The sequence below is a fragment of the Rhododendron vialii genome, chromosome 13a, assembly GCF_030253575.1.
Source record: "Rhododendron vialii isolate Sample 1 chromosome 13a, ASM3025357v1".
NCBI lineage: Eukaryota > Viridiplantae > Streptophyta > Magnoliopsida > Ericales > Ericaceae > Rhododendron > Rhododendron vialii.
This window is the reverse complement of record NC_080569.1, coordinates 7039111-7064817: the sequence shown is the minus strand read 5'-3', so window position 1 is coordinate 7064817 and position 25707 is coordinate 7039111. Positions and strand designations below refer to the sequence as shown.

Sequence of the window (25707 nt, the reverse complement as noted above, 5' to 3'; positions counted from 1 at the left end):
TCTGCAAAATTTGATCTCTAGGTTTTGGGGCAGGTGGATTAATATGGGGAGATATACTTATTCATGGAGGCGTTGTAAAGCGGCTCTTTACAGAGCAGAACGATTTCAGCCGTCCGTTTTGGTATTGGACGACACAGATTAAAGAATAGATTATCAATTCACGCCAATAGGTTGTTTTTACCGGATCGTCTAAAACACTTTTAGACGATCGAGATTGAACTCCATAAACTTTTATTTATGGAACCTCTGTAATAAAGATTTTCTCAAATATGGGTCTCACTCACGGGATAATCCTACCGGTTTCCCAAGGGTCCATGCTGTGAAAAACCCATAAGACATGGAGTGGGCCTAGCCCAAATTAAATTGGATAGTTATTTATTAGGTCTCTGTAAAGACTAATTTCACGATGTTCTCTTTCATGGGTTTTAGTTGAAATTGTGTATATATATATACTATATAAAAAAGAAGAGTCTCAAAGGGTAATTTTGATTCTGGCATGGATGACCGGTTTTTGACAAAGCTGAAAAGATTAATTTAGTCAATGTGCATTCAAATTCGCTGAACATTCCTTACGTTGAACTCAAAATAAAAACAGAAAAACAAGAAAATGTGCCTCTGTGAGAAAGGTAACTAAATTAAAAGGTAAAACCACCTCTTTGAGAATATCACGTGATTTAGATCTGGATGATGACATTGACATCTTTGCAAATTTGAAGTTATTAGTATTTGGATGACACTAACGGGACATGTACACAACTCTAGTATCATAATTTGCTAGAGTTTTACATACTTTCTCCACAAACACACTGACTTAGGCATTGGAGGGGTGTTGACCGGCACCATATCGGTGTCAAGTTCTCGATTGCAGGCATACGAGATCGACAATGCCAGAAACCGACTTATCAAGGTCCAAAAAAGCCTATAAGAAGTTTGCCACTGCACCACGAAACCATCTTACTTTTCTTATCTAATAAGTAGTATATATATACAAAACAAGGAGAGACCTCGTTCTAAAACCTCGCCTCGTGTCCCAAAAATCTCAAGACCAACCGGCCGACCCTGACGAGGGTGTTAGTGACCGAAAAACCTCCCAACGGGAAAATCATGAAGCAGCCCTGAAGTTTTGGGATTTTTTTTTGCAACTTAGGGCAAACAAAAGAAAAGAAAAGAACAGAAAATTAAGGAAAGAAGGAAAACTCGAAAAAAATTTATCTTAGTTGTTTGGTACCTTTTTTTTTTTTTTTTTTCACGAGTTGTTGGGTAGTACTTTGGTTAAGAAAGAAAGAGAAAAAGTATGAGCAATATTAGGGCACGACAAAAGTTTTTTTCCGAAAATATCCGAGAAAGAGAAAAAATAGTTCAGATTCGCTTTGATATTTAGTACCAAAGCTCTCTTATTACATCAACAGTAATGATTCTCACACATGTTTTTGCACATATCTTGCACATACATTTTTTGTGAGGCCCATATCGAAGTCCCACAAAATGATCCAAACCGCTCATCTTTTTTAAAATATTTTTTGGAGGGTGGGGCCCATATTGGAGTCCCACAAAATGATCCGAACCGCTCATCTTTTTAAAAATATTTGTTGGAGGGTGGGGCCCATATCGGGGTCATAATATTTTTTGAAGAGTTCCTGTAAAAAATCAGCTCAAACGGATATCAGTAAGGGCTTTCTCAGAAATTGTAAGACAAATCATTCTGTTTTGCCCTACGAATTCTAAAAAAGTCCTTATCGATATCCGTTGGAACTGATTTTTTACAGAAACCTTTCAAAAAATATTTAAAAAAAATAAACGGTTCGAATAATTTTGTAAGATCTCAATATGGACCCCACAAAAATGTATGTGCAAGATATATTTGAAAAACATATGTGCAAGTAGGCAAGTAGCATTGTTCTTACACCAAGCTCCTCAAAACGTGGAACCCTAACCCTCTTTTCTTTTCCTTTGCAAGAGAGACAAATCTACTCTCTCTCCTACTATCTTGAAGATTCTTTCCCCTTCCATCAAGCTACATTTGTTTCCATCCCTTCTTTCTTTCGGGTCAAACTAGATTACTACTACTATGGAAAACACATCAATCCTCATGCCCCTCCCCTAGAAAGCTACTGGTAAAACCTTGTATGGAAACAACCCATCTACAAGCACAAGCACCCTCTCAAAACCCTAATTCCCGAATCTCAAACCCTAATTCCCAAATCTCAAACCCCTCACACCCATGGCCTCCGACGCCACTCCCAAATTCCGAAACCCCGACCTCCTACCGATCCCACAGCCTCCCGATTTCCACCCCGAAATCACCGTATCGCCCTCCCACGACGGCCTCCACTTCTGGCAGTTCATGGTCGCCGGCTCCATCGCCGGCACCGTCGAACACGTTGCCATGTTCCCCGTCGACACCATCAAGACCCACATGCAAGCTCTAGGCGCCTGCCCCATCAAGTCCGTGGGCCTCCGCCAGGCCCTCACCTCCATCCTTAAAACCGAAGGCCCGTCGGGCCTCTACCGCGGCATCTCCGCCATGGGCCTCGGCGCCGGCCCGGCCCACGCCGTCTACTTCTCCGTATACGAGGTCTGCAAGAAGTCGTTTTCCAAGGGGAACCCTAACAACCCCGCGGCCCACGCGGCCGCGGGGGTGTTCGCCACGGTGGCGAGCGACGCCGTGTTCACGCCGATGGACGTGGTGAAGCAGAGGCTGCAGCTGGGGAGCGGGCCGTACAAGGGGCTGGCGGATTGCGTCAGGAGAGTGGTGAGGGAAGAAGGGGTTGGGGCTTTTTACGCTTCTTATAGGACCACGGTATTGATGAACGCGCCGTTTACCGCGGTCCATTTTGCGACGTACGAGGCGGTGAAGAGAGGGTTGATGGAGGTTTCGCCGGACAGCGTGAGCGACGAGCGGTTGGTGGTTCATGCCACGGCCGGGGCTGCGGCCGGGGCGTTGGCAGCGGCTGTCACGACGCCGCTTGATGTGGTGAAGACTCAGCTTCAATGTCAGGTAAAGAACTTGTTTTTCGATTGGTGAATTGTAGATGTTGCTAGCCACTACATAGACTAAATTATGCAGTCTAGGTGTGCAATATAGTCTTGGTGTGCGATATGGTTTAAGGTTATGATTGTTTGTTGTGCACAAAGTTTGGTGGAATGGCTTATGTTTCCAATTCCTACTTAAGCTTTGTGTCCTCCAATCAATTGATTATGTTCTATTACATGTAACCCGGTTTTAATTTTTGTTAGTTAAGTCCCAATACATGTTTGAGTTTACTCAAGCTCTATCGTATGCATAGACATGCATAAGTATGCGCACGGATCATATGATGATGTCTGTACAACAATATACTAGGAGTGCATAAACATACGAGTTTATGCTGATCAGCTAATGCACGTATTTGATCTCTTGCGTGGGCACATACTTATTAGTTGTCAAGGTTAAAATGTTTATATTTACTGGGGGCTTTACCCTGTGATGGAACTAACTCTACAAACAAGCTCTTAAACTTGCGAGAACAGGCGCATAGAGAACCCAACTCTGAACATTGAAAGGTGAGGACACTTCATAACCATCAATTACTTCTAGTCGACAACACAAGGAGTACAGTGTTCCCAAAGGCTCTAAAATCTGCAAGCTTTGTAATATGAACCTTGGCAATGCCATTTTTTGAACGCCTTGCAGTCGATGCCTTAACTACGTTAAGGATATGTGCACCAGTCGGTGGTCGGCCTTTGCTAGTTAGAATTTCAACCAACTGCTAGAGCTTGCTTGCACCTACCCATTTATGCCACATAATGATGGGTGTGGCGTGAATTGTAGACTACAACTAGGCCACACAACTGCCTCTGCCTTGTAAACTGCTTAATCTTCAATATTTGCTGCCAAATGCCAGTCTGCAAGATTCCATATGTTTTTTCTTCGATGTAGCTAATGCTTGAGGAGGGTCATAACGGAAATACAATGCCACATGAATAGTTTAAAATCTGGCTTAAATGCCATTGGTCAACACGTATCCACAAATGTTTTTCCCCAGGCTTTTATTGGCTTTGGCTTGGTTGATACCTAGCGTGCTAACGTCCCTCCCTAAGGTAGTTATTGTGGCTTGTTTGCCAACTATGTTACATGGATCCGCTACATAGGTGTGGGTGTGGCTTAAGCAGTTACGGTATGCATTAAGTATTTTCATGAATAATTGTTGGGCTGGAGTCAAATAAAGAAAGTCTAATAAGGGCTAATGGGTTGACAACTCATTGAAGAGTTTGGGGATTGGGGCCTTGATTGGTTTATGCAACTTTTTTGTTCAACAAATTTTGAACAAAAACAGTTCTTGGTGAACTTCTTAGCTCATATTTTGACGGAATAATATATAACTGAAGTAGTTGTTTTGTGTGCCTCTATACCCGTGTCCAAATTAATTTGGAACCATATTATGCATTTTCAATTCTTAGGTTTGACGCCTGTCTGACCCTTAGATACATCCGCATCTGCTACCCACATTCGAGTCCATGTAACATAGATTGCCTTTACAAAACACTTCTATAAGTTGAAGCACTTGTGTAAGTAATAGATTTTCGATTTCCCATGGCAGTTGGAGTGTTGGACTGAGAGATTTAAAAAAAAGTGGGGCAAGCTTAAGTGGTGGTGTCGGTTTAGGCTTAAGAAAGGTTGTTTTTGTATGTTTCAAGAAAAGGGAAAAAGAGTAGGTTCCTGGATTTTTATTTTGTTCTCTTTATTCCTAATGTTTAAGAGTTGTTATTTGCTTGGTTGCCAAAAAGTGCATTGGTTGCTTGATTTTCAGAGACCATGGTATTGTGAACTCTAGATTGCAGCTATCTAAGAGCATTTGGATTTAACTATTCAGAAGGGAACAAAGAAAAGTCTCACCCTCCAGGGTTTGAGCTAAATGTCACAACTCACAACCAATATTTAAAATCCTTGTAAACTGAACTCACTGAAGAGAAACAACAGAAGAGTCACTTCAATATTGTAGGTTGCTATCCTTATAATTTTGTTCGAACTAGAACCCCCAAGTTAAAGATAAGTTTCATCCATGGCCAAAAACATTCTAGACTTACAATATCAATAAATGGCTGACCAAAATTTTCAATTTGACCTAAAAGAAGATTCATGGTCCCACATTTCAGTTCACGTCCTCAGAATATGGACTTACCTTTTCAAAAAAGAAAAGAAAAGGTAAAGACTGACAGCGGTAGATGAGCACTGTCGTGCAGATGGATCGGTTGCACGTGTATTTAACTAGCTTGTGGACAAAGGGATTCTAAGTTTTTCATCAGCATAAGGCTGAACCTCCCGATTCTCATTCTCCTCAGACGGATACGGAAACCCTCTGTGAATGGATGGAGCATATAAGGAGGGACCCTACTCTCCTAAAGCCACTTGACATATTTGTTGGCATATATTGACTGGATCTTGGTATCGTAACCTAAAACTAACACAATGTGGGACACTAATATAACTGTCAACTTGATTCTACAAGGCTGAACGATTGTACGTATGAGATTCCCATGTCATCTTTCATGTTACGAAACTAAGTAAAATTGTACTCATTTCTGGAAATTATTGTCTAATTCTGCAAATGTTCTATGTTGACACAGGCTAAGTGAAGGACCACATAGTCTTTTTATATATACAAAGAAGAAACCAAAATATTTGCGCTCCTTTATTTTTTTCTTGTTTCCAATAGGCAATATGTGATCATGTAATACAATCTCTCTGTCCTCAACTGCCCATCAACCTACACATGTTTAACCATTTTTGGACATTTTTGGCACCAGTAGTGTCCTGTGACTAATTTTGGACACAAGTTATCATGCAATACTGGTACTGTCATGCAACAATTTTTTGAACTTGTGAAATCATTGGCTGTGCAGGGTGTTTGTGGATGTGACAGATTTGTAAATGGTTCGATTAAGGATGTTTTTCGAACTATTGTTGAAAAAGATGGATACAGAGGGCTAATGAGGGGATGGATGCCAAGGATGCTCTTCCATGCTCCTGCAGCTGCAATTTGCTGGTCTACCTACGAGGCTTCAAAAACCTTCTTCCAGGAACTAAACGATAGTAGCCACAATGAGAATGTCACCTGAATGATTACGAAGAATTCTGGATTTTTATTTTTGCCTTACAGTTTTAGGGTCACTCTCTATTGCTGACAAAGAGAAGTTCTTATAGCCTTATAGTCCAGAAACCGAGGACTTGGCAGATGAACAACTCTTTCAGGCTCGACCCCAGTTTGTGTAACTGGTGTCAGCAGACAAATTTGTGGTCGGATCGAGTATTTATTGTTTGTATTGTAGAGGTTGTTATCACTTGGAATAAGTTCAAGGTATTTTTATACCTTTGCGAGGAACCATTGTTTCAGGAGATCCTTGGGCAGAACCCCATATTTTGAGTTATACGATGAGGTAGGGTTTTCTCTGTCGAATAATCTTCTTTTTTTTCCCAAGTGACGACTATACATGTACTTAATGAGTTCTTATTGGGGTTTCTTCGTTAAATTTATTGTCTTCTACGATGCGTGAGTTGTTAGATTATTTTGCGGACTACCTGAAGTCATTATTTTGCGGTAAAAACATTCTGATACAACAATCATTCAAGAATTTCAACGCCATGGTATTTAATTCTCTATTCATTCATTAAATTTGAGGTTGTTGTATGTTTAATTGGAAGAAATGGATGGCACCTCCTCGGGGGATGGTCTAAATGGTTCACAACTACCCTTCTTCCCAATATTTCATACCATTTCACCCGCAATGGAAAAATACCCAGGATCTCTGATAATTGTTTTGCAATAGTTTATATTTATGCAATTGTGAAGGAAAATTCCAGTATACAACAAGAATTCATCAAAAAAGAACAGTCTGTCTCCCAAGTCTGCAAACTGCCAAGGATCCTTGAGCTTCAATGGTAAGACACAGGAAGACAATCTCGCAGACGTAGGAGGTTTCATCCGCTTACTACCTGACCAACAATCACTGTGATATCATCAAGCTTACCACCTGCGCAAGACGAAAAACACTTTAGCCCTATGCATCAAGAGGAAAGTACATCATAAAGGATTTCAGTAAACCATGCCTGTCAACTTAATCCCGGCAATTTTCTTCCACCAAGGGACATCATAACCCTACACATGCAAATTAAACACATTATCGCCACTGCTAAAATACATGAAAAGATGAATGCCATGTAGGTCATGTCAACACTGATTTTACCCTGGTTCTGGCCTCCAAGGAATAAGGGGAATCAAAGCTGGAATCCGTAGAATGATTGTGAGCCAAACTAGCTAATGCCTTTGCTAGCATGAGAACCAAATCTCAGTTAAGAAAATCACCACCAGATTTATATTTGCAAAGTGAATTGGGCAATTTTAGTTACCAGCTTCAGCAACCTCACTGTATTTGGATACAGTAGATATAATTTCACTGTTGAAAATATTGTCAAAAAGCCCATCTGAGCCCATCACAATGATGTCTCCCTCTGTTAACTGCACACTGCTCATCTGCAATTGAAGGAAAATAGCCGATTGTCAAAACTAGACCACAGGATAACGTTAATCGCGAGAATTGCCAAGTGACCTTTTCTCAGTATTACAAATGAAATATACACTGTCATCGGGCAGTTCAGTCCAACAAAAAGCTTGCAAGCTAATTGTCTCTGCATTAGCCAACAAAATCATGTACCATGCTCCCCTACTAACATATACAGTATGTTCAGGTTGGTATAAACATCTTAATCTATTGGTGCATATCTCTTAGCAAATTGACAGGCATTGTAGAAATCAATAAATGACCCTCGAAATCGTAGTATCCAGGCCCCATATATTGTTTTGCTCTTCTAGTAGCAATAATCATCAGAACATTAGATTAGAATTGTTTAAACCTGGGAGTTCAACAGCTCAAATATGAGTACGTGGGATAATTTACTTTCAGCAAAACAGGTGAGAGCCGCGAGAAAACACACACACTCGCTCAAGTGTAGATACATATACACTTAAATATCCACCTCAATCTTTGGGTAGAAAATATTTGATTTTCCCCATCAAGATAAATGGAATTACCACAGAGACAATATGCTAAATAAACCAACAATATTCGCACAATGGAGAGGCAATTAAGAAAGCCATGTAAGTTATTTCGAATTTTCAATCGTGAAGCATTATAGGGAGACCCATTAGTTCCATATGAGGTTCTTGTGAGTGACTATTCCACTTCATTCAAACTTTGATATTTGACAAAAGCTTGAACGAAGCGGAATATTCACTCACAAGAACGAAGAACGTTATATGGGACCAATGGTTATCTTCTGAATTGGCTCTCCCTATAATGCTTCAGGACTTGAGATAAGCAACAATATCGATAGCCTCATTCCTCATATGAAAACAATGGTAGATGTTTGAATCATCATACCGTGGCATCTATGTATGTTTGGCCAACCACCTCTGAGCTCAACTGGTATGGGCAATCAAAATAATGCTCTTGTGGGAATGTGGAAAAGATTATTTGGCCTAATGTCTCATCAAGTAATCAAGTGATGTCAATACACAGTAATCATAAAAAAAAAATTAACTATGAAAGGATCAATGTTGGACAACTGGAAAGCTTTTGGTATTACCTTTCCGAATAACACGTAGTCCACAATCTCCGACATTGGCAATCTTCAGAGTCCCATTCCTCTCTAGCATGGCAACAATGCTATAAAGTCAGATGAAGAACCCGAGTTAAATAAGGTTTGCGGGATCCCAAATTGCCAGAGGGTGCATCTCCAATGGCGTGCAAGTGTTGGGTGTCAACAACTATCAGCAGGGCATGTCTAAGGAAAAGATAAACCTACACAGTAGCTGAACCTCTTGAAGATGTCACAGCATGAGCTTTCCTCATTAGAATTTGGGGGTCATAATTAACCTGTCAAATGTTATGACAAGCAAAACATGCGTACACTACAAAAACATGCATAAGGTAACTCTAAAGTGAATAACCATTGCTCCAACTTTCCAAGACATGGCTGATAGACATCATACATTGCACTTGCTCAAGTCCAACATAGCAATGATGAAAGGTTATCACACCATATATTCTAATAGAGTAATACCTCTTCATCCCCAACAAAATCTGAAGCATGAGCCATTAGTTCCCGAGAGAACAATGAAGGGTCCACATTCTGCTCCGCCCACCTGGCAACCATTAGTTTAGTCAGTTTTTTTTTTTAAATTTAGTCCATTATCAGACATGCAACACTGTATAAGGATTTCTTTGAAGTGTTATCTAAGCCTTCTAACTCCTACAAGGAGCAGCTAGAATATGGTATTCTTTGTCAATCAATAGCTTGGGAAGCACTTTTTATGCCCTGTTATATTATCAGCTATAGAGCAGAATGAAGACTATCAGGACTACTTTGAACAAATGACACGATGTCCTACGAGAAATCTTAGACTGGTTGCAACAAAGTTGGATTATTTTGCGAAATGCAAACTTTTGGCCTTTGTGTTCTATACTTTGGGAATACTCGTTGTTATATCATGTCTTATCCCTCATTCATAGATAGTAACCAACAAAACACTCTAAAGAATGAAGATCTGTACCCAGATACACCATCGGCAACAGCAATAACTCCCCCATTATAGCTGCTCACGAAGAATGCATCCTCCCCACCTTTGTCAACCTTAAGAAAAGGTGGAAAAAATGGCTTAAGAATGTGCTTGTATTTAACAATCGCAAAAAACTAGTTCCCAGCTTACTGCGAGTAATAAATTCTACGTGACTTCAACCATAGGCATGATATGGCTTACAAATTGTGTTATCAGGAAATGCTAACACCAGCCCATTTACATTTTGGAATACACATTCCGATAGATGTTACACCTTTGTTAAAGAACGATACATATAGCAGTTCAAAGAGATCTCCACAAAATTTTCTATTCATTTCTTTGACATTTTCTTTGAGTGAAAAAAAGAAGGCAATCTTAGTGAACTAAAAATCTTGGAGACTAATGTAAAACATGGGTAAAGGGGAATACCTTTTTAGGGTGTGGAATGAGGTGAGTTCCAATACAAAATGACACCTCTGACCTCTGTACTTCTGACCTACGACCACAACAGATAATTCAAATTCTACTTTAATTTCTTGTACAATCTCACAAGGTATGACATGAATAATATCTTAACCACTTCAGAGCAAAGATAAAGCCCATAAGACTGTTGGGTTTGTGAAGCCGGTCTAATCTGAGCTTCGCTGACTATTCGGGTTCGACCATGGTGGAAACTGGTGTGGACTCCACTAGAACTACGTAAAAATACGTGTCTTGAGCTCTCTACTTCTTTTCTTGATTGTTCTTCGCGGCTTGCGCGTCGTATTCTAATCGGTTCGCCCGATTTCTCAACTACTTCATGTGTTGAAAGCCAAATAACCAATAACGAAACTAAACACACACTTAAATTCTTTCAAATTTGTGGGAGAAATTGAAGGAGAAGATTGGGTTTGCATACCGAGCAGGAGTTGATTCCGATGGAGCACAACAAGAAACCCAATTCCTCTTCTTCGGCCATTGACTGAATAATCTGTGTGAGAGAGAAATGGAACAAGGCCTGATAATGGGAACTGCCATTTCCCGCTTCGCTTCAGCGACCGTTGCTATGCCCTGCCGGGATGGTGCTGTCCGTTTATTGGATTTGGGTTTCGTGAATTGGTGCGTGCGAATCGTGCCACGTTCGCGCAACAATTATTACTTAGCTATAAATAAAAAATTATTTTGCTTCCTAAATCAAGCAGCACCAGTGGTCTAGTGGTAGAATAGTACCCTGCCACGGTACAGACCCGGGTTCGATTCCCGGCTGGTGCATGACCGTCTTTTTTTGCTTTTTCTCTGTGTCTGCAATTCGGTTGTTGAGAAGCTCTAGGGCTGCAAACGATCGGAGCTTTGTCGAGCTCAAGATCGTCTTGTTTATTAAACGAGCCAAAAACTTTGAGCTTGAGCTTTAACAAGCCGAGCTCATGAGCTGCTTGGTTTATTTGTAGCCTTAGTCATCAAGCAAGAATATTCTAGGCTGTACCCTCAAATCTTTTTTTCCCTGGTCTTATACTATGAACACCATATCCGACTCTGCAGACGATTTAACCGAAGGCAACTCTATTTTCACTCGGATGGATCATAGAAAGTATAAACTGATGTTTGGCAGTTCTTTATATTTGACGTCCGTTTGTTGATTTGTGCTACGAGGATGTGTGTGATGCACTGCAGATAGCGCCCACAAGTTATCAGCCAATCTCCACCGGCAGCAGCGACGAGGAGGAAGATGTCCTGATCAAGCAAAATCAAAATCTGACCGCGACCCAGCTGAAGACTAACTAATCCGTAGCCAAATGGTTATGCAGATCGGATGTGGAATTTTTGTTAGTTATCAAATCTCCTCATTTTCCAGACCAAAAAATACCATGTGATTACTTTCACTTAATTTTGTTTTCCTTTCACATATCCACGTTTCAAACCAAACATTAGTATATCACTGATGCAGCAATGTAAAAACGTTGACCATAAATGATTGAAGTGGCTATAACTGCCAAACGTTACATTGATGTAGATCGAGAGACACACTTACACGATACAAAATGAAATTAAAACTCGAGTATCCAGCAGAGACAGAACAAAATCCCAATGATTTTTACCACTCAAAAGCTCAAGCCCTAAGGCCCAAATGTCTTCTTGGTTTTGCTTGAACTGGTACCTTTCTGCCTATCAACCGAGATGCTACAACACATTCGCATAGTTATTAAGACGGTATTCATTGAGAAAACGTGGTCACGTGGTAACTCCCTCAAGCACCAATATTCTCTATTTCTGCCTTCTTGTCCATTCTCTTGACAATGCCAGCTATAACCTGTATATATGATCCAGCGGGACTGTAAGGCTCAGAGATTTAGGCTAGGAAGACTTGAAACAAGTAGCTGAGCATTTCAGATTCAAACCACAAAGAGAAAAGGAATGATTCTTGCTTCCTCTTTTCGTGTCCAGTTGTTTTGAAAAGGAAAATAACCAAAAGTTTCAAAACACAAATGTTGTCATATCGTTCCTATTTTGCGTACAAAAACAGATTTGGTCCAAAACGATTCCTGTGCTGTATAAAAAGTGGGTTGTTTTTAGAAAAACTTCCCCAAAGCAGTTTGGCAGAACAGTTTGCCAAACAAATTTATGAAAAACAAAATGAAAACAATCAAACTTTACCTTTCCAGGACCTAATTCATAGCTCTTCTTCAGCCCTCTTGTGAGAAGAGTCTTCACTGTAGTTTCCCACTGAACTGGAGATGTTACCTGTTATTTTAACATAATTAGGTGAATCAAAATGCCTAGATCAGATGATCAGACAACACAGTCAGGTTTTCCTACCTGCCGTGCTAATATCTTCTTGATGGTGTCTGGGTCTGCATGAGGTTGTGCATCAACGTTAGATATAACTGGTATTCTTGGAGCTCTGATTTCTGTTGCCACCAGTGCAGCTTCCAATCTTGACACAGCTGGTTCCATGAAACTAGTGTGGAAAGCCCCAGCTACAGCCAAGCGCACCTGAAAGCGCAAGAGGGGATGTAATAGGAGAGTGAATATACAGATGAAATTTATGCAGACGAGAGGTTTGAAGATTTTAGAGAAACAACCCAACTGCTTGCAAGTGGGGTGGTAGCCAAGTTGGTAGGCAGTTAGGCACCATATACCCCATACACAAGACCAAGGGTCAAAAACAACAAACTAAAAACCAACACTTCTGGCTCTTCCACATAAAATTTAAAAAAAAAAAAAAAAACTGCTTATTAATCTCTCTCTATAATGAATACACTCACCAAACAAGTTCATACAGCCAAGGAAGGCATTGAACTGAAACAACAAACCAAACCGATTCTGTACACATGTCATAGCTGCATTCAACCACTATAATTTTACTAAACTGTAGTGAAATCTTTTGAGCTGAATGCATCACTTGATAGAAGCATGGGAAGAGTTGATATTTGAAACTTAAGCAGAAAAATACCGTCATTCGAGCTTTAAATGACTTTGCCTTTGCTTCAACTGCTTCAACTCCTTTTACACCTCCCGAGACTGCATAATTCCCCTACCAAATCGGGTAAAATCCACGTCAAGTCAAATTATGATAGAAAAAAGAAATTCCAAGCATGAATGTCGAATAATTTAGATTTGGAAGACTCTTACAGTGCAAAGAAAATTTGCAATCTGAACTTTATCGGCTTCATCAACTTCTTCGTTGGCTGCGTCACATAACAGCTGGACTTTATCCGAGTCAAGTCCTATAACACTGACCATGGCACTTTTAGCAGCATCCGCAGCTTCCTGGAAGGAAGCAGCAAGAAAGAAGATGGCATCATAGGATCTCTTCTCCATGGATGCCAATACATAATACAATTAGCACAAGTATAAGCCAATAATGGATAAGGTACCTGCATGGCTTCACCCCTTAGTTTGACCAGCTTGAGACCATCCTCAAAGCTAGCAAAAATAGTTTAATAAGGGCATTGGGATAAAAGACATACAAGAGGAACTAGAATATTAGATGAACAAGAAAGAAAACAAAGCAAAATCTCATCCCTTCAGGACTCCACGCTGATTAATCTTAATTTTGGCTCAACCAGCAATGTATAATGTTTAAGGGGATGGCTCCAGCTATCCAAAACACCTAAATGGAAAGATGATCCAACTAAAAACAATGATACTAAATAGCATGACTCACCTGAAAGCTCCAGCAAATGCAAGAGCAGTATATTCTCCCAAGCTTAGACCGCATGTGACATCAACAGAATCAATTATCTGCTGACCCCCATCACGAGCACGAAGTAACTCAACAGCAGCAAGGCTCGTGACATAGATAGCTGGCTGCAAAACATGCAGAATCAAGTACTACTTTACGATCATTGCATTTGATGTGTGACCTAACTTTGAATCCACTTTCTTGCTGGAGAAACACAGACGCAGAGACACGTTGCATCTATTTGGTGGGATACCTCATAGATCAGGGTTTTAAATTGAGGTACCAGGAAACCTAACGGTATTGGTGATACTATGACAGAGCCATATACTATGTTACACGTACACGGCTACGTGAATCGGGTGTGGTATCTAAGGGTCGGACACCTCAAAGCTGAAAATAGAGAATTCGGAGAGATGTATCCCAATTTGGATACAGGTGCGCGGATCCGCTGAATAATTACATATATTTACAAATTTTTATATCATTTATAGAAATACAGAAAAATATCTCATAAAAATCTTTTTCTTTATACAATACAAATTTAAGTGTAATTTATCTCATAAAAAACAAAAAATATCATATAACAAGTTCTAATGGGCCAGAAATAAATAAAAACAAATGCCTTATAAAGCCACTCCTCAATCCAATTGTGATACTTCCACGACTGATCTACTGCGGGAGGGAGATCCACCCCGAAGTTGTTGACAGGTAAACAGCAATAGACAAGTATTGAAAATGAGGCAAAACTGAAAAATCGCAAGGGAAAATGACGGCCAAGGACGTGTTTTGATAATTAATACCCGACAAGGACATTTTCAGTATTGACAAATGTTCTTAGCTTGTCCTTGGCGGGTATTAATTATCAAAACACGTCCTGGGCCGTCATTTTAGCAAATCGCAAACAAACCAGAAAAAGTAAACTACAGAATACCTGGCTTAAGACAGTTGAATCTAGCTTTTCTTTCGGTCCATTTATGCACACATCCAAGAGGTCAAACCTTCAAACAACACACATTAGATTCCATCACTAATCGCTTACTTTCCTAGCTGAACACATGGTTGGCATTGTTCCAACCCAGATTAAAATGTGTAATACAAGGCATCGAGGAGAACAGATAGTACTATTTATTAAACCAACCCAAGAATTTCATTTGCTTTCTTATATAAGGTTGCTGCAGCAGGCACGTTTTGGGCTTCCTGACCCATTCCAACGGCTTGTGCACCCTGCAATGTAGAAAGCACAATGGATTGGGCATAATCCAAATTGAATTAGTGGCATCGTCAAATGTTATGCAAAACATACAAACCCAAAATTACAGCAATCAAGAAATGCAAATTAAACTCTAGTCTGTTTGGGGGGGTGGGGGGCGCAGAAAGCAAAATTGTTACGTAACTTGTGTACTGCAAGACTATTCAGCATCACAAGAAGAAATACGTTGGAGTATTTTCCAAGATGGTGGCAAAATGTTATCCCCTCCGTCCCCATTTGTTGGCTCCTTTGGGATTCCAACTCATTAAGGAAACATCCTTGTTGCACTTGTCATATTTTGATTTTCTCTTTTTCCCCATCAAGTCTTGTAATCACACCATCATAGTTTTTTCTCGTACCAGTAGTTAATTTCAAAAGGTAAGGGCAAAAGATAAACTCATCAACTTTTCCCCATTACGTTTGAACTGGGATAATTTTTTCTGGACAGCAAAAGTGCCAAAGGAACCAACAAACAAATGGAGACATGAGTAGAGAACTTTTGAAAATTGGAAGCACATATTGGGCACACCTTCAATCACAGAGTGTCGTCAAAGTTCAAACTGAACAGCGAATAACTAGATTCCAATTCCATATCCACAGGCCAAGCGTCAATGCATCCGGGGGAAAAAAAATTGCCACGTAATTCACAATTCAGCATGGGAAGAAGCTTAAGCTCACCTGACCAGGAAACAGGAAAGCATAATTGGGCTTGTAATCCTTAAAAAATGCGTCATCAACGGCCACAGCTGGCGATCCAACCGAGACGCTCGCAAAAACCCTAGACTTGTTCGAATACCTAGGTCCGAAGCTCCGAATCCCATGGTTGGACCCCGCGAAACACGAAGAGCTTCGGAAGGGCTCTGAGGAGTTGAAGGCGAGATTCTGGACGGAAATCGAAGGGGATAAGAGCGAAGAAGCCATTGCAGCTGAGATCGAATTGGAGGAAGGGAATCGAGAGTGAGAAGAGGAATGGCGATTGAATCGAGCGAGAGAGGAAATGGTGGAGGAGAGCATGCACTTAAGTTGGCAGCGGAGTTCTCAAGGCTGTGAAGGGGACGTCAAGGAAGACGTTGGGAAGGCTTGAAAATCATACCTGGCACTCTCAAGTCTCTATCATCGCTATGCTCTCGCACTTTCAATTTTTGTACTTATAAATATTATTTGTTTTAGGGTTTTTGAGAGGCGTTTTTGTGTTCACGCTTTTGTATCTGTCTGCGCGTACGTGACTTAAAGGTAATATTAGTTGTTTTAGGGTTTTTGAGGGATGCTTTTGTATTCAAGCTTTTGTATCCGCCTGTGCTTATGTAGGGTTGTAAAGTGCAAATGATTCGCTGAGTGGTTCGCAACCAGCTCGAGACTCAAGTTGAAACGTTAGTAAATGAACCGAGCTTGACTTTATGTTTTAAAATTCAATCATTTTACTACCAACACTCAAATACACACTTAAATACACACTCATACTCACATTAAGGGTGGAGCCCGCACACACTATACACCCAGTGTGTGTGGGACCCATTCTTAATGTGAGTATGAGTGTGTATTTGGTGTGTAATTGAGTTTGGTGTTAGAATTATTGTTTAAAATTTAACCTTGATTTATTATGACTCGACTTGTTTATCAAAATTCGGTTCGTTTATGCAGACTCGTTCGTAAAATACTAAAACGAATTGATCTCAAACACATTGACACCAAACGAATTGACCTCAAACACCTTGACACCAAGTCTGATCAAAAAAAAAAAAAACACCTTGACACCAAACGAGCAGGAGTTAAATTTAGTTTCGAAAGAGCCAAAGCTCAAATACATTAAAATCAACTCGGCTGAAGCTCGGTTTCTTCAAACTAGTCTAGCTCGATCTTTGTTCGATTACAGCTACTGTAAAGACCCGGTATTTTTTAATAAATAATAATAATTTTCAAAACAAAAATATTATTTTTGCTCGTTAGTTTACTTAATGTGAAAAATTATTTATGTCGTCACACCAAATTTTATTCTGTAATCTGTTGTGTGCGCATGTGTCCGGTGAGTAATTTTCTTGGTGCATGTATGCGTTGCACCGGATCATTTTCTTGCAATCCAACCTTTCCCATTTCTTTTAATTCGGCAGATTGAGGGGGTACAATAAGTCCCACAAATTTCTCCTCCATTTACTCTCAATGCGACAGCTCATTTTTGCCCAGGGGACATTACCCTATGCAACCCACTCTTATACCTCCCTTTCCCATTCTTCTTTTCTGTATTTCCAACAACCTTCGGCAGAGAGACAGAGAGAGAGAGAGAGAGAGAGAAGAAGAAGAAGAACCAGCCATCACCACCTCTTCCATTCTCCTCCCAATCGGACACCACCACCACCTTCGGAGCACCCGAACCACCACCACCAGCCGGGTCACCATCACCACCGCGGCCCACCTCCTCACGGCCGAGCGCCACCAGTCAGCACCACCTGGTACCACCCGAAGCTTACCTCACCGCTGTAGCTCCGTTCCCCGAACCTCTTGCATTTCCGCCAGACACCATCACCTCCTGCCGTGCTCAACATCACCATCCGACTGAGCTCCGCCACCATCGCCAAAATCTCTCCAAAACCCGTTCCGCCGGACGAGAGGTAGTCCGAACTCACCTCCCTAAATATATTCTATGTTCCGTATTGATTGTTTCGTGTTTTGGTATGAAAATAATCGAACCCGACGCCGCTGATCGTAACCCGGCCGAAACCGCTGGATTTTCCGAAATCCCTGGCCGCTGCCTCCGTTGACCATGGCTACTGTTTTTGTTATATAAAAATTGTTTTAGATTAATTACAGTTTGGTCCCTCAAGTTTATTAGCTTATAAATCCAACCCTTGAGTCTTAAAAGCTAATACTATAAACCCCAAGTTAACTAGTTTTGGTTAAATCCTAGTTTTTATTGTGATCCTGAATTATTTTAGTACCGACAATACTCCACGACGATTAAGAAGAAATGTAGACTTTAGTTTTGATAAAGAAAAGAGAAAATAAAGGAACCGCTTAAATTATTTTTCTCGCAAGATAAATTTTATCGCATGATTATTTTTATGGCAATATTAGTTGTATCGCATGATTATTTTATGGCATTGTTGTGGCATCACATGATTATTCTTTTTGGCATTGTTAGTTGTATCGCTAGATTATTTCTGTGGCATGATTAATTCTATAGCGAAATAAATTTTATCGCTCGATTGAACATTATTAGCATGTTAGCCTGTATCATGATAATGTTGAATTTGTGAAATGTTATTGTACTGATAGATTGGACAAATAGGTTCCCGGGGTTGGTTGCGATGTACGGATTTAACATATTAGACGTGAAAGTAGGTTTAATGGATAATGTGAGAGGATGTGATTTTGGATTCCGGGCAATCCTGGTTTGGAACCCGTGGTGTTGTATTAGTGATGAATGATGGGTGGTGATTTGTTGAAAGTATGGATTTACGAACCCTGGGTACGGCATGGTGGTGATCGGCTCTCGGATGTTGGGACGGGACATAAGGGTGGCATTGTGCTTGCGTCACAACCCGGGCTAGACGGCGCTTGAGCGTTGCCGGTGAAGTTCAACCCGGGCTAGACGGCGCTTGAGCGTTGCCGGTGAAGTTTTATCCGAACTTATGGTTGCGGATGGGATACCTAGGTATATAACTTAGGTATCTTTCATCCGGATCTGGAAAAGGGGAGTCGGACCACACCAGTGTTTGTGCCAGAGGTTATGGGTAGGAACGGATCTGTGGATAAGATCCGAGATTTCACTTAGGTTGAAGAATAGTAATAAAATGATTAATTGTTCTCTCTTTATGTTATGTCAATGCACTTCAATTATATTTTCTTGCTGCTTGTAAGTTATGGGTTCGGGTGGGTTTTGGCTATTGAGCGTCATCGCTCATGGTACTATGTTGCCCTGGTAACTCGAACGCCAGGTACCAAAGATGGAACAAAAGTGTCGTACGATTCGGAAGAGTTCAATCCTATCGAGGAAGAAGCTGAAAACCTTGGTTTCCGTGCGCATAGTCACTCTGATTAATTTAAGTCGATTTTATTTTGGAAGCTTCTAAGTTTATTTGAAAATTGTAATATGTTGATTTATTCAAAACGGTTGTGATATAATGACATTTGCTTTTGAGATGGTGACGCAGTAAATCTTTGAATTTCTTTTGTGGAAATAATCTTTTCATTATTATTTTTAATGTCTCCGAATTTTTGGGGCGTTACAGCTACAGTGGTAATAGGGTTCAGTTTTTGGATTGTAAAATGAGATAGATTTTTTCACAGCCGCTTCATGAACAGAGTGTTTACGGAGCGGTGCAATTTCAGCCGTTCATTCACGCAATCAATGGCTGAGATTCATTTTCAATTATGACCGGTCACAATTAACTTCGGAGAAAAATTTTATTAAAATCTGGACCGTTCAAAACACTTTTGAACGGCAGCGATATGTCATCTCTCTCAACATTCTAAATTTCTAATACTCCCTCTTGAGAGCAGATGGTATTATCGTCTACTCATTGAAAACAACAAAACGAGAATAAAAAGGCTCCTCTAAAATTGATTTTTTGATTTATATTGTTAAGGAAATAAAATCCAGAACTCAAACTTTTGAATTGGGCATAAAAAGTTTCTACAACGGGAACAAAACAATAATAAATTTAACTAGTATTTTTTTTTTAATCTGCAGTTTAACTAATTGCTGGCCCTCTCTTTCTTTGTAATGGGATGTTTCCAATTTTTTTTAAAAAAATTTGTGAACAAGTGCCCAAATTAAAAAAAACACAGATTTTATGATTGTATCTTAAAACTTACCAAAAGAAAGCAAAATAGAACTTGTTGTACATGATCAATCCCCTTCGTTTTCGCATGGGTAATTAAAAATCGAGCCCCACTATAGGTACCGACGGGAATCATACATACAATGTACCGACAACGTGTGGGAAAGTCGGTCCCACATTGAAGATCCGAACCGTTCATTAACTTAATAACTTTAACAATGGATGAATTCCAACAATAATTACAGATTTCAACTTTGTAATCCAACACAGAAATACAAACTCCTACCTACTATTGCCTTGTCCCCTTTTTCTTCTGTTTCCATTCGTACTTTCCTCCACAAATCCTAGATCTATAAATACAGTGAAGTAGAAACAATATAGCAGACGTGAGATCGCAATTCGCAAGACCTCATAATTAAGAACTACAAAACCTCGTGCACATGTACTATCGCTTTTCCGAAAGACAAAACCAGAAGCATCAGACAAACTAGTAATGCTGGAAATTTGTTGGGTTTGAAACTTTGTGAACCATGACAGATAACCGGAACTAAAACTTGCCCTAAAAAAGCCACAAGTGAATTTAAAAGTACCGCATATTATTAATGTCTTTCGAAAACAACATTGCTTGTTGGTCTCTTTGCATTTCAACATGTCCTACTACATTAGTACAACATTTGTATACTGGACTTGAAAAGAAACAATAGCACATGAGAGTCGGCACAAGAAACACAGGACCGACTGGGCCTTGCTGCTTTCTGGACTTTGATAAACACTCCCGCTTTGCCCTCTCGCTGCTATATAGTTCAAATGGCCGAGACAGGTGGTCATCCTTATATAACTCTTCATTTTTTGTATACAAAGTGAGATATACACAAGTAGTGTACCATAGTATCTAGTGTGCGTTGAGTAGTACCATCTGTTGTCTTCCTATGAACACATCAACAAAAGAGGTAGATGAACTTGCATCACGTCCAAAGTCACATAAGTCCATGGGGGCTCGAGGGTGAAAAAAGGAATCTTTTTGAACATTTGAAACTTCAAAAATAACTCGGTTTTATCCATTGAAAGCCCCCACTGGACATGAAAAACAAAGATAACGTAAAGCATGGTGATTTAGGCACCACCATTTCCAATTATTGGTTACATGCAAACACAGAGAAGCAAGTTCCCATGAGAGAAAGAGCAGTATCAATTCAGTATCAACCCTTTGTTTGACTATGAGATGCAATAATGCCAATAAAACAAATAATGGAGGAGGAGACTTCGTATATGCCTTACCTTGTCTCTATGTGTAATCAACAATCTGAAGTTCTCTAAACGTATCCCTTTTGCTCTTTATCGCCCTTGCTTGGCTGTCTCTTATTTCTAAAACCTGGTGGTCGAACATAAAACCTTCAAATCTCTATAACTCGGGAGCTAATTCCAACGAATTAACATTCAAATGAACCATACAGGGAGACAAAGATAAGCTGTGAATAACATTTGGATGTACGAAGGAACAAAACCGTTCCATTTAGTTGATATAGCATTTAGAGTTTTGACCCAAAAAATTGGTTGATATGAAAAACGAATTTCTACCATTTCCATTTGTATCCAAGTGGAAGATGTCCTAAAGGGGTCGAAGAAAAGTCGAACGAAATAGAAAATGTTAATAGCTTCACCATCAAAAACAGTTTACCTCTGGTTGTGAATCAAGAACTCCACTAGACATGCCAACATCAATGCGCCATATGCTACAACCATATGCACTGCGGAAACAAAACCAACACCCAAGAGATCAAAGCAAGTCTTCAATTCAAAGCTTGGATTTTGGATATTTCACTAATTTAATAAGTAGTTGCAGACATCGAATCTAAGAAGCCAAGAATATCAGTAGCTCTAAATAAAAGGCCCATACCTATTGACTCCTGTACTTTGAGGAGTATGCCCCACTACCATGGCCTTAGCACCTACTGCTTGTAGTGTCTCTTCAAGAATAGATTGAATCTGGAAAGCAGAAAAATGAAAAACCCAAAATAAAGTTAGTTTTAAGTACCAAAGCAATTAAAAGACCGCACTTGGTTTCATAACATAAAAATTATAAATGAGCAAAACAACAAAATGAAAAAACCATGATAAGACGACAGTACACCATTCCAAAACTATTGAAGTTACCTGATAGTTCAAAATAATAATTTAGCCAACTTTCAAGCACAGCATTCTGACACATTTAGCCAACCCAACAAAGGTGCTGAAAATTGTTGAAAATGCAACTCCAGTTTCTCTAACAGCTTTGTCATTTTCCAGCCAAGTTGATTTACCCACACTTCAAATGTTTTATCGCAGCAACAACAAAATAAAGGCAATTGGATTTATCAAACTAAGCTTGCCTGATCAATCTGATGTCCGTCCAGATCAGAAACATCTCTCGAGTATAAACGGTTCCAAACAACACTGTCATATCCGCTAGTGGCTATGAAAGGGATTTGCGGACTATCATCACTCTCTCTGAGACCTCTCATCCACTTAGATACTTCCCAATTCATCCTCTCTAGGCCATAGGCAACTGCACAAGCATAAATAAAACCATCAGGAATTTGAAAGTGAAGAAAAATTCTTGTTTACGTGGGCATAAGTTGCAATTAGAAAAGAGTAGGACATCCAGATGGTACTACAGTATTTACCATGGTGAGGGAGAAGGCCCCCATGACAGAACACCCAATCATCAACTTTAAGAACAACAGCATGCCGCGCCAGCTCGCAAGCCAGTGGACCCCCCGGTCTTAGTAAGGTTGATCTGGCAATGACCCCTTGTTGCCGCTGTCCTAATTTGGGATGAGTTTATCAGATGATAATCATGAAATAAAAACTTGAAAGAGTAATCTAACCGTTTTCTCTATAAATTGATGGAATGACTGTTTCTGAAAGTAATAAAACCTAAATCTTTCTGCTGAAAAGGCAACATGTCTTTCTTGGTATTTGTTGGTTTTGCTGGCTGTTAAAGAAATTCATGTCAATAAGGAGCATCCAAACTGCTAGGTTGATACTTACTGTATTACATAGTCTAAAATGTGAATAAGAAGATTGCTGGCTTCCTTAACATTTCATAATCCTTCTATTGCTTAAGCACATGCTCCTAATAGGCTAATTCCAATTTTTCACTGAAAAGTAGTAAGCTTTGAGGTTGTGCCTTTGCTTACTCAACCATTGGTGCACATTTAGTATAAGGTAAACCAGCCAAAGTCGGCAGAAGGTGATATAATTATCATTGCAGAACCAATAGCACAGCAGCCCTAAAACAAGCAGTAGAATCTTCTAATAGAAAATAACAATATCAGTATATTTTGCTAAATATTACCTTCACTAGATTCCAAGGATCCCAATACTGTTGGGACATTTTGAAATCTTTCAACCTCTCAGACACACCAACCCAAGTAACAAATGCTTCTTCCCAGTTATTTTTGCAATCATTCAAGTACTCCAAGAAGTCCAGACACTCGTCAAATCCCCTTAAATCAACATATCGAAAATCCGCACTTACATTCATGGTCTCATGGTTTCCATTCACCTAAAATCATCAAGCAGTACAACATTACTAAGAATTTCAAGTGAAATCCCATGAATTAGAGTCAGAAGTTTTAGAAATGATTTCTGAATGGAATAAATAATCTACAAAGCTGGACAGACTGATATATAGACAATTATGTTGTCAGTGTTCAGATAACCTTAATCAGTAATAAAAAAAGAGAGCGGCATATGAGGTTGATTTCAGAAACATATTTGTTCAACAGTTGCAAAATATCTGAATTTCTGGATGCACAAACCTGAAAAACAGCACCACCTTTGGCTTTTGCCTGGATATCCAATGACCGCAATAAGGATAGTATAGCTATTTCATCTCCACCTCGATCAAGTATGTCTCCAAGCTGAATCAATACCTAAAAGACAAAGACACTTAGCTGTTAATACAAAATCGGAATCATCTTGAGCATTACAATTTACAACTGTATTAATTTAATGGGAACTGCAAAGCTTTCAAAAAGGAACAACGCATATCTGCACAAATTCAATTTTGTACTAGTAACTAATACCGTCTCTCCACCAGTCCACATATCTCGTCCATCAGAACTCAGGACACCAGCAATCTCAAGTGCACATCTTGCCTTGGCAAGATCTCCATGCAGATCCCCAACTAAACATTCAACACATAAGAGAGCACATTATGGCAAACCAAAATACAAAGGGAAAAAAATCAAGTTATCCGCAAATAAAGATATCAGGTTATCCCATGTGTTTGGATAAATGGAGACATCAGCTATTAGAAGTGTGCTATCTGCCACCCTGTTTTCTTGCAAGGAAACTACACATTTCTAGGAATTAGAAAAATCAAATTGGAATTCGCATAGTTTAATGCTCTCATTCAAACACGTTGCCGTAGCCAGACATCAATACCAAATTGAAATTCTCTACCAAGAAAATAAATATGAGCAATGCGCATGGACAGTGTACTCTAAGTCAAAACTCAAGACACCCACAGAAAGCTAGCAGAAAATTTGGTTCAACGGGAATCGTCACTGAAACAAGCTACTGCTCACCAAAATAAGGACCAGTGATCCCTTGCTTCTCTCTCTCTCTCTCTCTCTCTCTCTCTCTCTCTCTCTTTTAGGATTGGGATGCTACACCTTCCTTCTAAATGAAAATTTTGAGGAAAGTGTTCCCCTTTCCAATTCAATCATATGGGTCCTACGGTTCTACCTTACCCCTATGCACCAAGTGCGTGTTTTCCAATCCAAATTAAGATAAAGGTTTGTATCACAATAAACTTTCTAGTTTCTACTATCTAAACAAGGCATTCAACAACAAAAAACAGCAAAAAAGAGAGAGAAAGCATTTGAAATAAACAGAGCCCAAGTTAACTATAGACAATTAGCACCACAGCAGCTACATAAGTACATAATAACTGTTTAGGAAATAAGAATCCAATTTTAAGGAAAAATACAACAAGACAGAGGAAAGAATGGAAAAATAAAGAGAAAGAAGTAGAAATAATTTTTTTTTGGCAATTCAATCAATTCAAACCAAATTAAAAGGCAAACATATGAACTTTTTAGCGGGGGAAAAGGAACGAACCGGCTACGATACGGCGGCCAGGGGCGGAGACGAAAGTGGGAGGGTTTCCACAAACAACAATCGGCTTCAAGCCGCCGGCAGCTCCGCCGTTGAACGGAGTCAAAGAAGAAGAGCAGGAAGAGTCGGCGAGTTTACGAGGCTGGGAAGGGGGCTGAAGAGGAAATGAGTTCAGAGACAACGAAGCCATCTGATTGCAAAATCCTCACAGCCACAGCCAGAGATCGTCAATTCATCATCATCTCTAGTTCTCTACCTCCTCTCTTTCTCTCCTCGTTCGTAAATTTCTTGCGAGTGGAGAGAGAGAGAGAGAGAGAGAGAGAGAGGGCTTTATCTCGGCCACGGATTTGGCATATTCTTTCGAGGTTTTTTCCATTGGCAAATGGGTGCAATTCAAGGGGGCAACGTGGATTTATTATCCTATTACATGTAGAGTCACACATTCATATGCATCCCAATTATTTTAAGTGTTGGTGAAGATTATACTAATCCTACTATACTACTAGTATTTAAAGTCTTATTAAGAAAAATAATTCAGACTTTTTAGAATTAGCTTACGGACATTTCGATTTAGTTTCAAAAAAACTACAAATTATTCTATCAAATTGAGAAACTTTGCCATGAACACTAATACTTGTCCAAATAAAGTGTATACCAACTTCCTCCCAAGTTTTGGTGAATTATGGTACAGCCAAACAAAACTTGTACTTCCCCCGTCCCATAATGTTTGTCCGGTCTGCAAAACGAGGACATAAAAATAATATAATTTTTGTAAAAGAATTGTTAGTTGTGTGTGTATATATGTGATTATCCAAT

General features: G+C 39.7%; 5 protein-coding genes and 1 non-coding gene across 12 annotated transcripts; 3 read left to right on the top strand and 3 right to left on the bottom strand.

Moving 5' to 3' along the window:
• Window positions 1-1886: 1886 nt before the first annotated feature.
• On the top strand, window positions 1887-6527 carry LOC131314267 (uncharacterized). The gene is made up of 2 exons (XM_058342793.1): window positions 1887-2998; window positions 5884-6527. Exons 1-2 carry the CDS (start codon window positions 2222-2224, stop codon window positions 6097-6099), a joined length of 993 nt encoding a protein of 330 aa, XP_058198776.1. The 5' UTR covers window positions 1887-2221; the 3' UTR covers window positions 6100-6527.
• A 205-nt stretch (window positions 6528-6732) lies between these two features.
• On the bottom strand, window positions 6733-10681 carry LOC131314268 (probable protein phosphatase 2C 1). Of its 6 annotated transcripts, none has more exons than XM_058342794.1 (11): window positions 10495-10680; window positions 10026-10092; window positions 9591-9670; window positions 9101-9182; window positions 8843-8913; window positions 8624-8703; window positions 8419-8516; window positions 7388-7511; window positions 7225-7307; window positions 7088-7136; window positions 6733-7011 (listed from the first exon to the last, which is right to left on the bottom strand). In XM_058342794.1, exons 1-11 carry the CDS (start codon window positions 10611-10613, stop codon window positions 6959-6961), a joined length of 906 nt encoding a protein of 301 aa, XP_058198777.1. In that variant the 5' UTR covers window positions 10614-10680; the 3' UTR covers window positions 6733-6958. The 6 variants fall into 6 exon arrangements, 5 of the variants coding, with proteins under 5 accessions (XP_058198777.1, XP_058198779.1, XP_058198781.1 ...); XR_009196332.1 differs by having other exon boundaries at window positions 6989-7011; window positions 7225-7302; window positions 10495-10679; XM_058342796.1 differs by lacking the exon at window positions 9591-9670 and having other exon boundaries at window positions 10026-10087; window positions 10495-10681.
• Window positions 10682-10776: 95 nt separating this feature from the next.
• Window positions 10777-10847, top strand: TRNAG-GCC (transfer RNA glycine (anticodon GCC)). The gene has a single exon. It is a non-coding gene; the product is annotated as a tRNA-Gly (tRNA).
• A 668-nt stretch (window positions 10848-11515) lies between these two features.
• LOC131314266 (uncharacterized) lies at window positions 11516-16205 on the bottom strand. The gene is made up of 10 exons (XM_058342792.1): window positions 15686-16205; window positions 14897-14982; window positions 14690-14756; window positions 13741-13883; window positions 13451-13499; window positions 13206-13343; window positions 13027-13107; window positions 12390-12566; window positions 12228-12314; window positions 11516-11883 (listed from the first exon to the last, which is right to left on the bottom strand). Exons 1-10 carry the CDS (start codon window positions 16019-16021, stop codon window positions 11821-11823), a joined length of 1227 nt encoding a protein of 408 aa, XP_058198775.1. The 5' UTR covers window positions 16022-16205; the 3' UTR covers window positions 11516-11820.
• An 816-nt stretch (window positions 16206-17021) lies between these two features.
• LOC131313825 (uncharacterized) lies at window positions 17022-19182 on the top strand. The gene is made up of 3 exons (XM_058342327.1): window positions 17022-17052; window positions 17135-17613; window positions 18940-19182. Exons 1-3 carry the CDS (start codon window positions 17022-17024, stop codon window positions 19072-19074), a joined length of 645 nt encoding a protein of 214 aa, XP_058198310.1. The 3' UTR covers window positions 19075-19182.
• Window positions 19183-20360: 1178 nt separating this feature from the next.
• Window positions 20361-25283, bottom strand: LOC131314264 (shewanella-like protein phosphatase 1). 2 transcript variants are annotated; one of them, XM_058342790.1, is made up of 11 exons: window positions 24895-25281; window positions 23856-23956; window positions 23589-23702; window positions 23123-23332; window positions 22702-22759; window positions 22449-22589; window positions 22155-22330; window positions 21683-21771; window positions 21464-21533; window positions 21064-21157; window positions 20361-20712 (listed from the first exon to the last, which is right to left on the bottom strand). In XM_058342790.1, the coding sequence occupies exons 1-10, from the start codon at window positions 25079-25081 to the stop codon at window positions 21071-21073; spliced, it is 1233 nt and encodes a 410-aa protein (XP_058198773.1). In that variant the 5' UTR covers window positions 25082-25281; the 3' UTR covers window positions 20361-20712; window positions 21064-21070. The 2 variants fall into 2 exon arrangements, with proteins under 2 accessions (XP_058198773.1, XP_058198774.1); XM_058342791.1 differs by lacking the exon at window positions 22702-22759 and having other exon boundaries at window positions 22449-22584; window positions 24895-25283.
• Window positions 25284-25707: the final 424 nt, after the last annotated feature.

Bases quoted from the DNA above. Each gene is read 5' to 3' on its own strand.
- LOC131314267 (XM_058342793.1), top strand. From the start codon at position 2,222: ATGGCCTCCGACGCCACTCCCAAATTCCGAAACCCCGACCTCCTACCG. The intron at 2,999-5,883 runs GTAAAGAACTTG...TTGGCTGTGCAG, and splicing joins AGACTCAGCTTCAATGTCAG to GGTGTTTGTGGATGTGACAG.
- LOC131314268 (XM_058342794.1), bottom strand. From the start codon at position 10,613: ATGGCAGTTCCCATTATCAGGCCTTGTTCCATTTCTCTCTCACACAGA. The intron at 9,671-10,025 runs GTATTCCCCTTT...CCTTTTCTTAAG, and splicing joins TCATTCCACACCCTAAAAAG to GTTGACAAAGGTGGGGAGGA. The intron at 7,137-7,224 runs GTAAAATCAGTG...TTGCATGTGTAG, and splicing joins CCTTGGAGGCCAGAACCAGG to GGTTATGATGTCCCTTGGTG.
- LOC131314266 (XM_058342792.1), bottom strand. From the start codon at position 16,021: ATGCTCTCCTCCACCATTTCCTCTCTCGCTCGATTCAATCGCCATTCC. The intron at 12,315-12,389 runs GTAGGAAAACCT...TTAAAATAACAG, and splicing joins AGAAGATATTAGCACGGCAG to GTAACATCTCCAGTTCAGTG. The intron at 11,884-12,227 runs GTAAAGTTTGAT...TCATATATACAG, and splicing joins ATGAATTAGGTCCTGGAAAG to GTTATAGCTGGCATTGTCAA.
- LOC131313825 (XM_058342327.1), top strand. From the start codon at position 17,022: ATGTGTCCGGTGAGTAATTTTCTTGGTGCAT. The intron at 17,053-17,134 runs GTATGCGTTGCA...GGGTACAATAAG, and splicing joins GAGTAATTTTCTTGGTGCAT to TCCCACAAATTTCTCCTCCA. The intron at 17,614-18,939 runs GTAGTCCGAACT...CTCGAACGCCAG, and splicing joins CCCGTTCCGCCGGACGAGAG to GTACCAAAGATGGAACAAAA.
- LOC131314264 (XM_058342790.1), bottom strand. From the start codon at position 25,081: ATGGCTTCGTTGTCTCTGAACTCATTTCCTCTTCAGCCCCCTTCCCAG. The intron at 23,703-23,855 runs GTATTAGTTACT...TTTGTCTTTTAG, and splicing joins TGTGGACTGGTGGAGAGACG to GTATTGATTCAGCTTGGAGA. The intron at 23,333-23,588 runs GTTTGTGCATCC...TGATGATTTTAG, and splicing joins AAGGTGGTGCTGTTTTTCAG to GTGAATGGAAACCATGAGAC.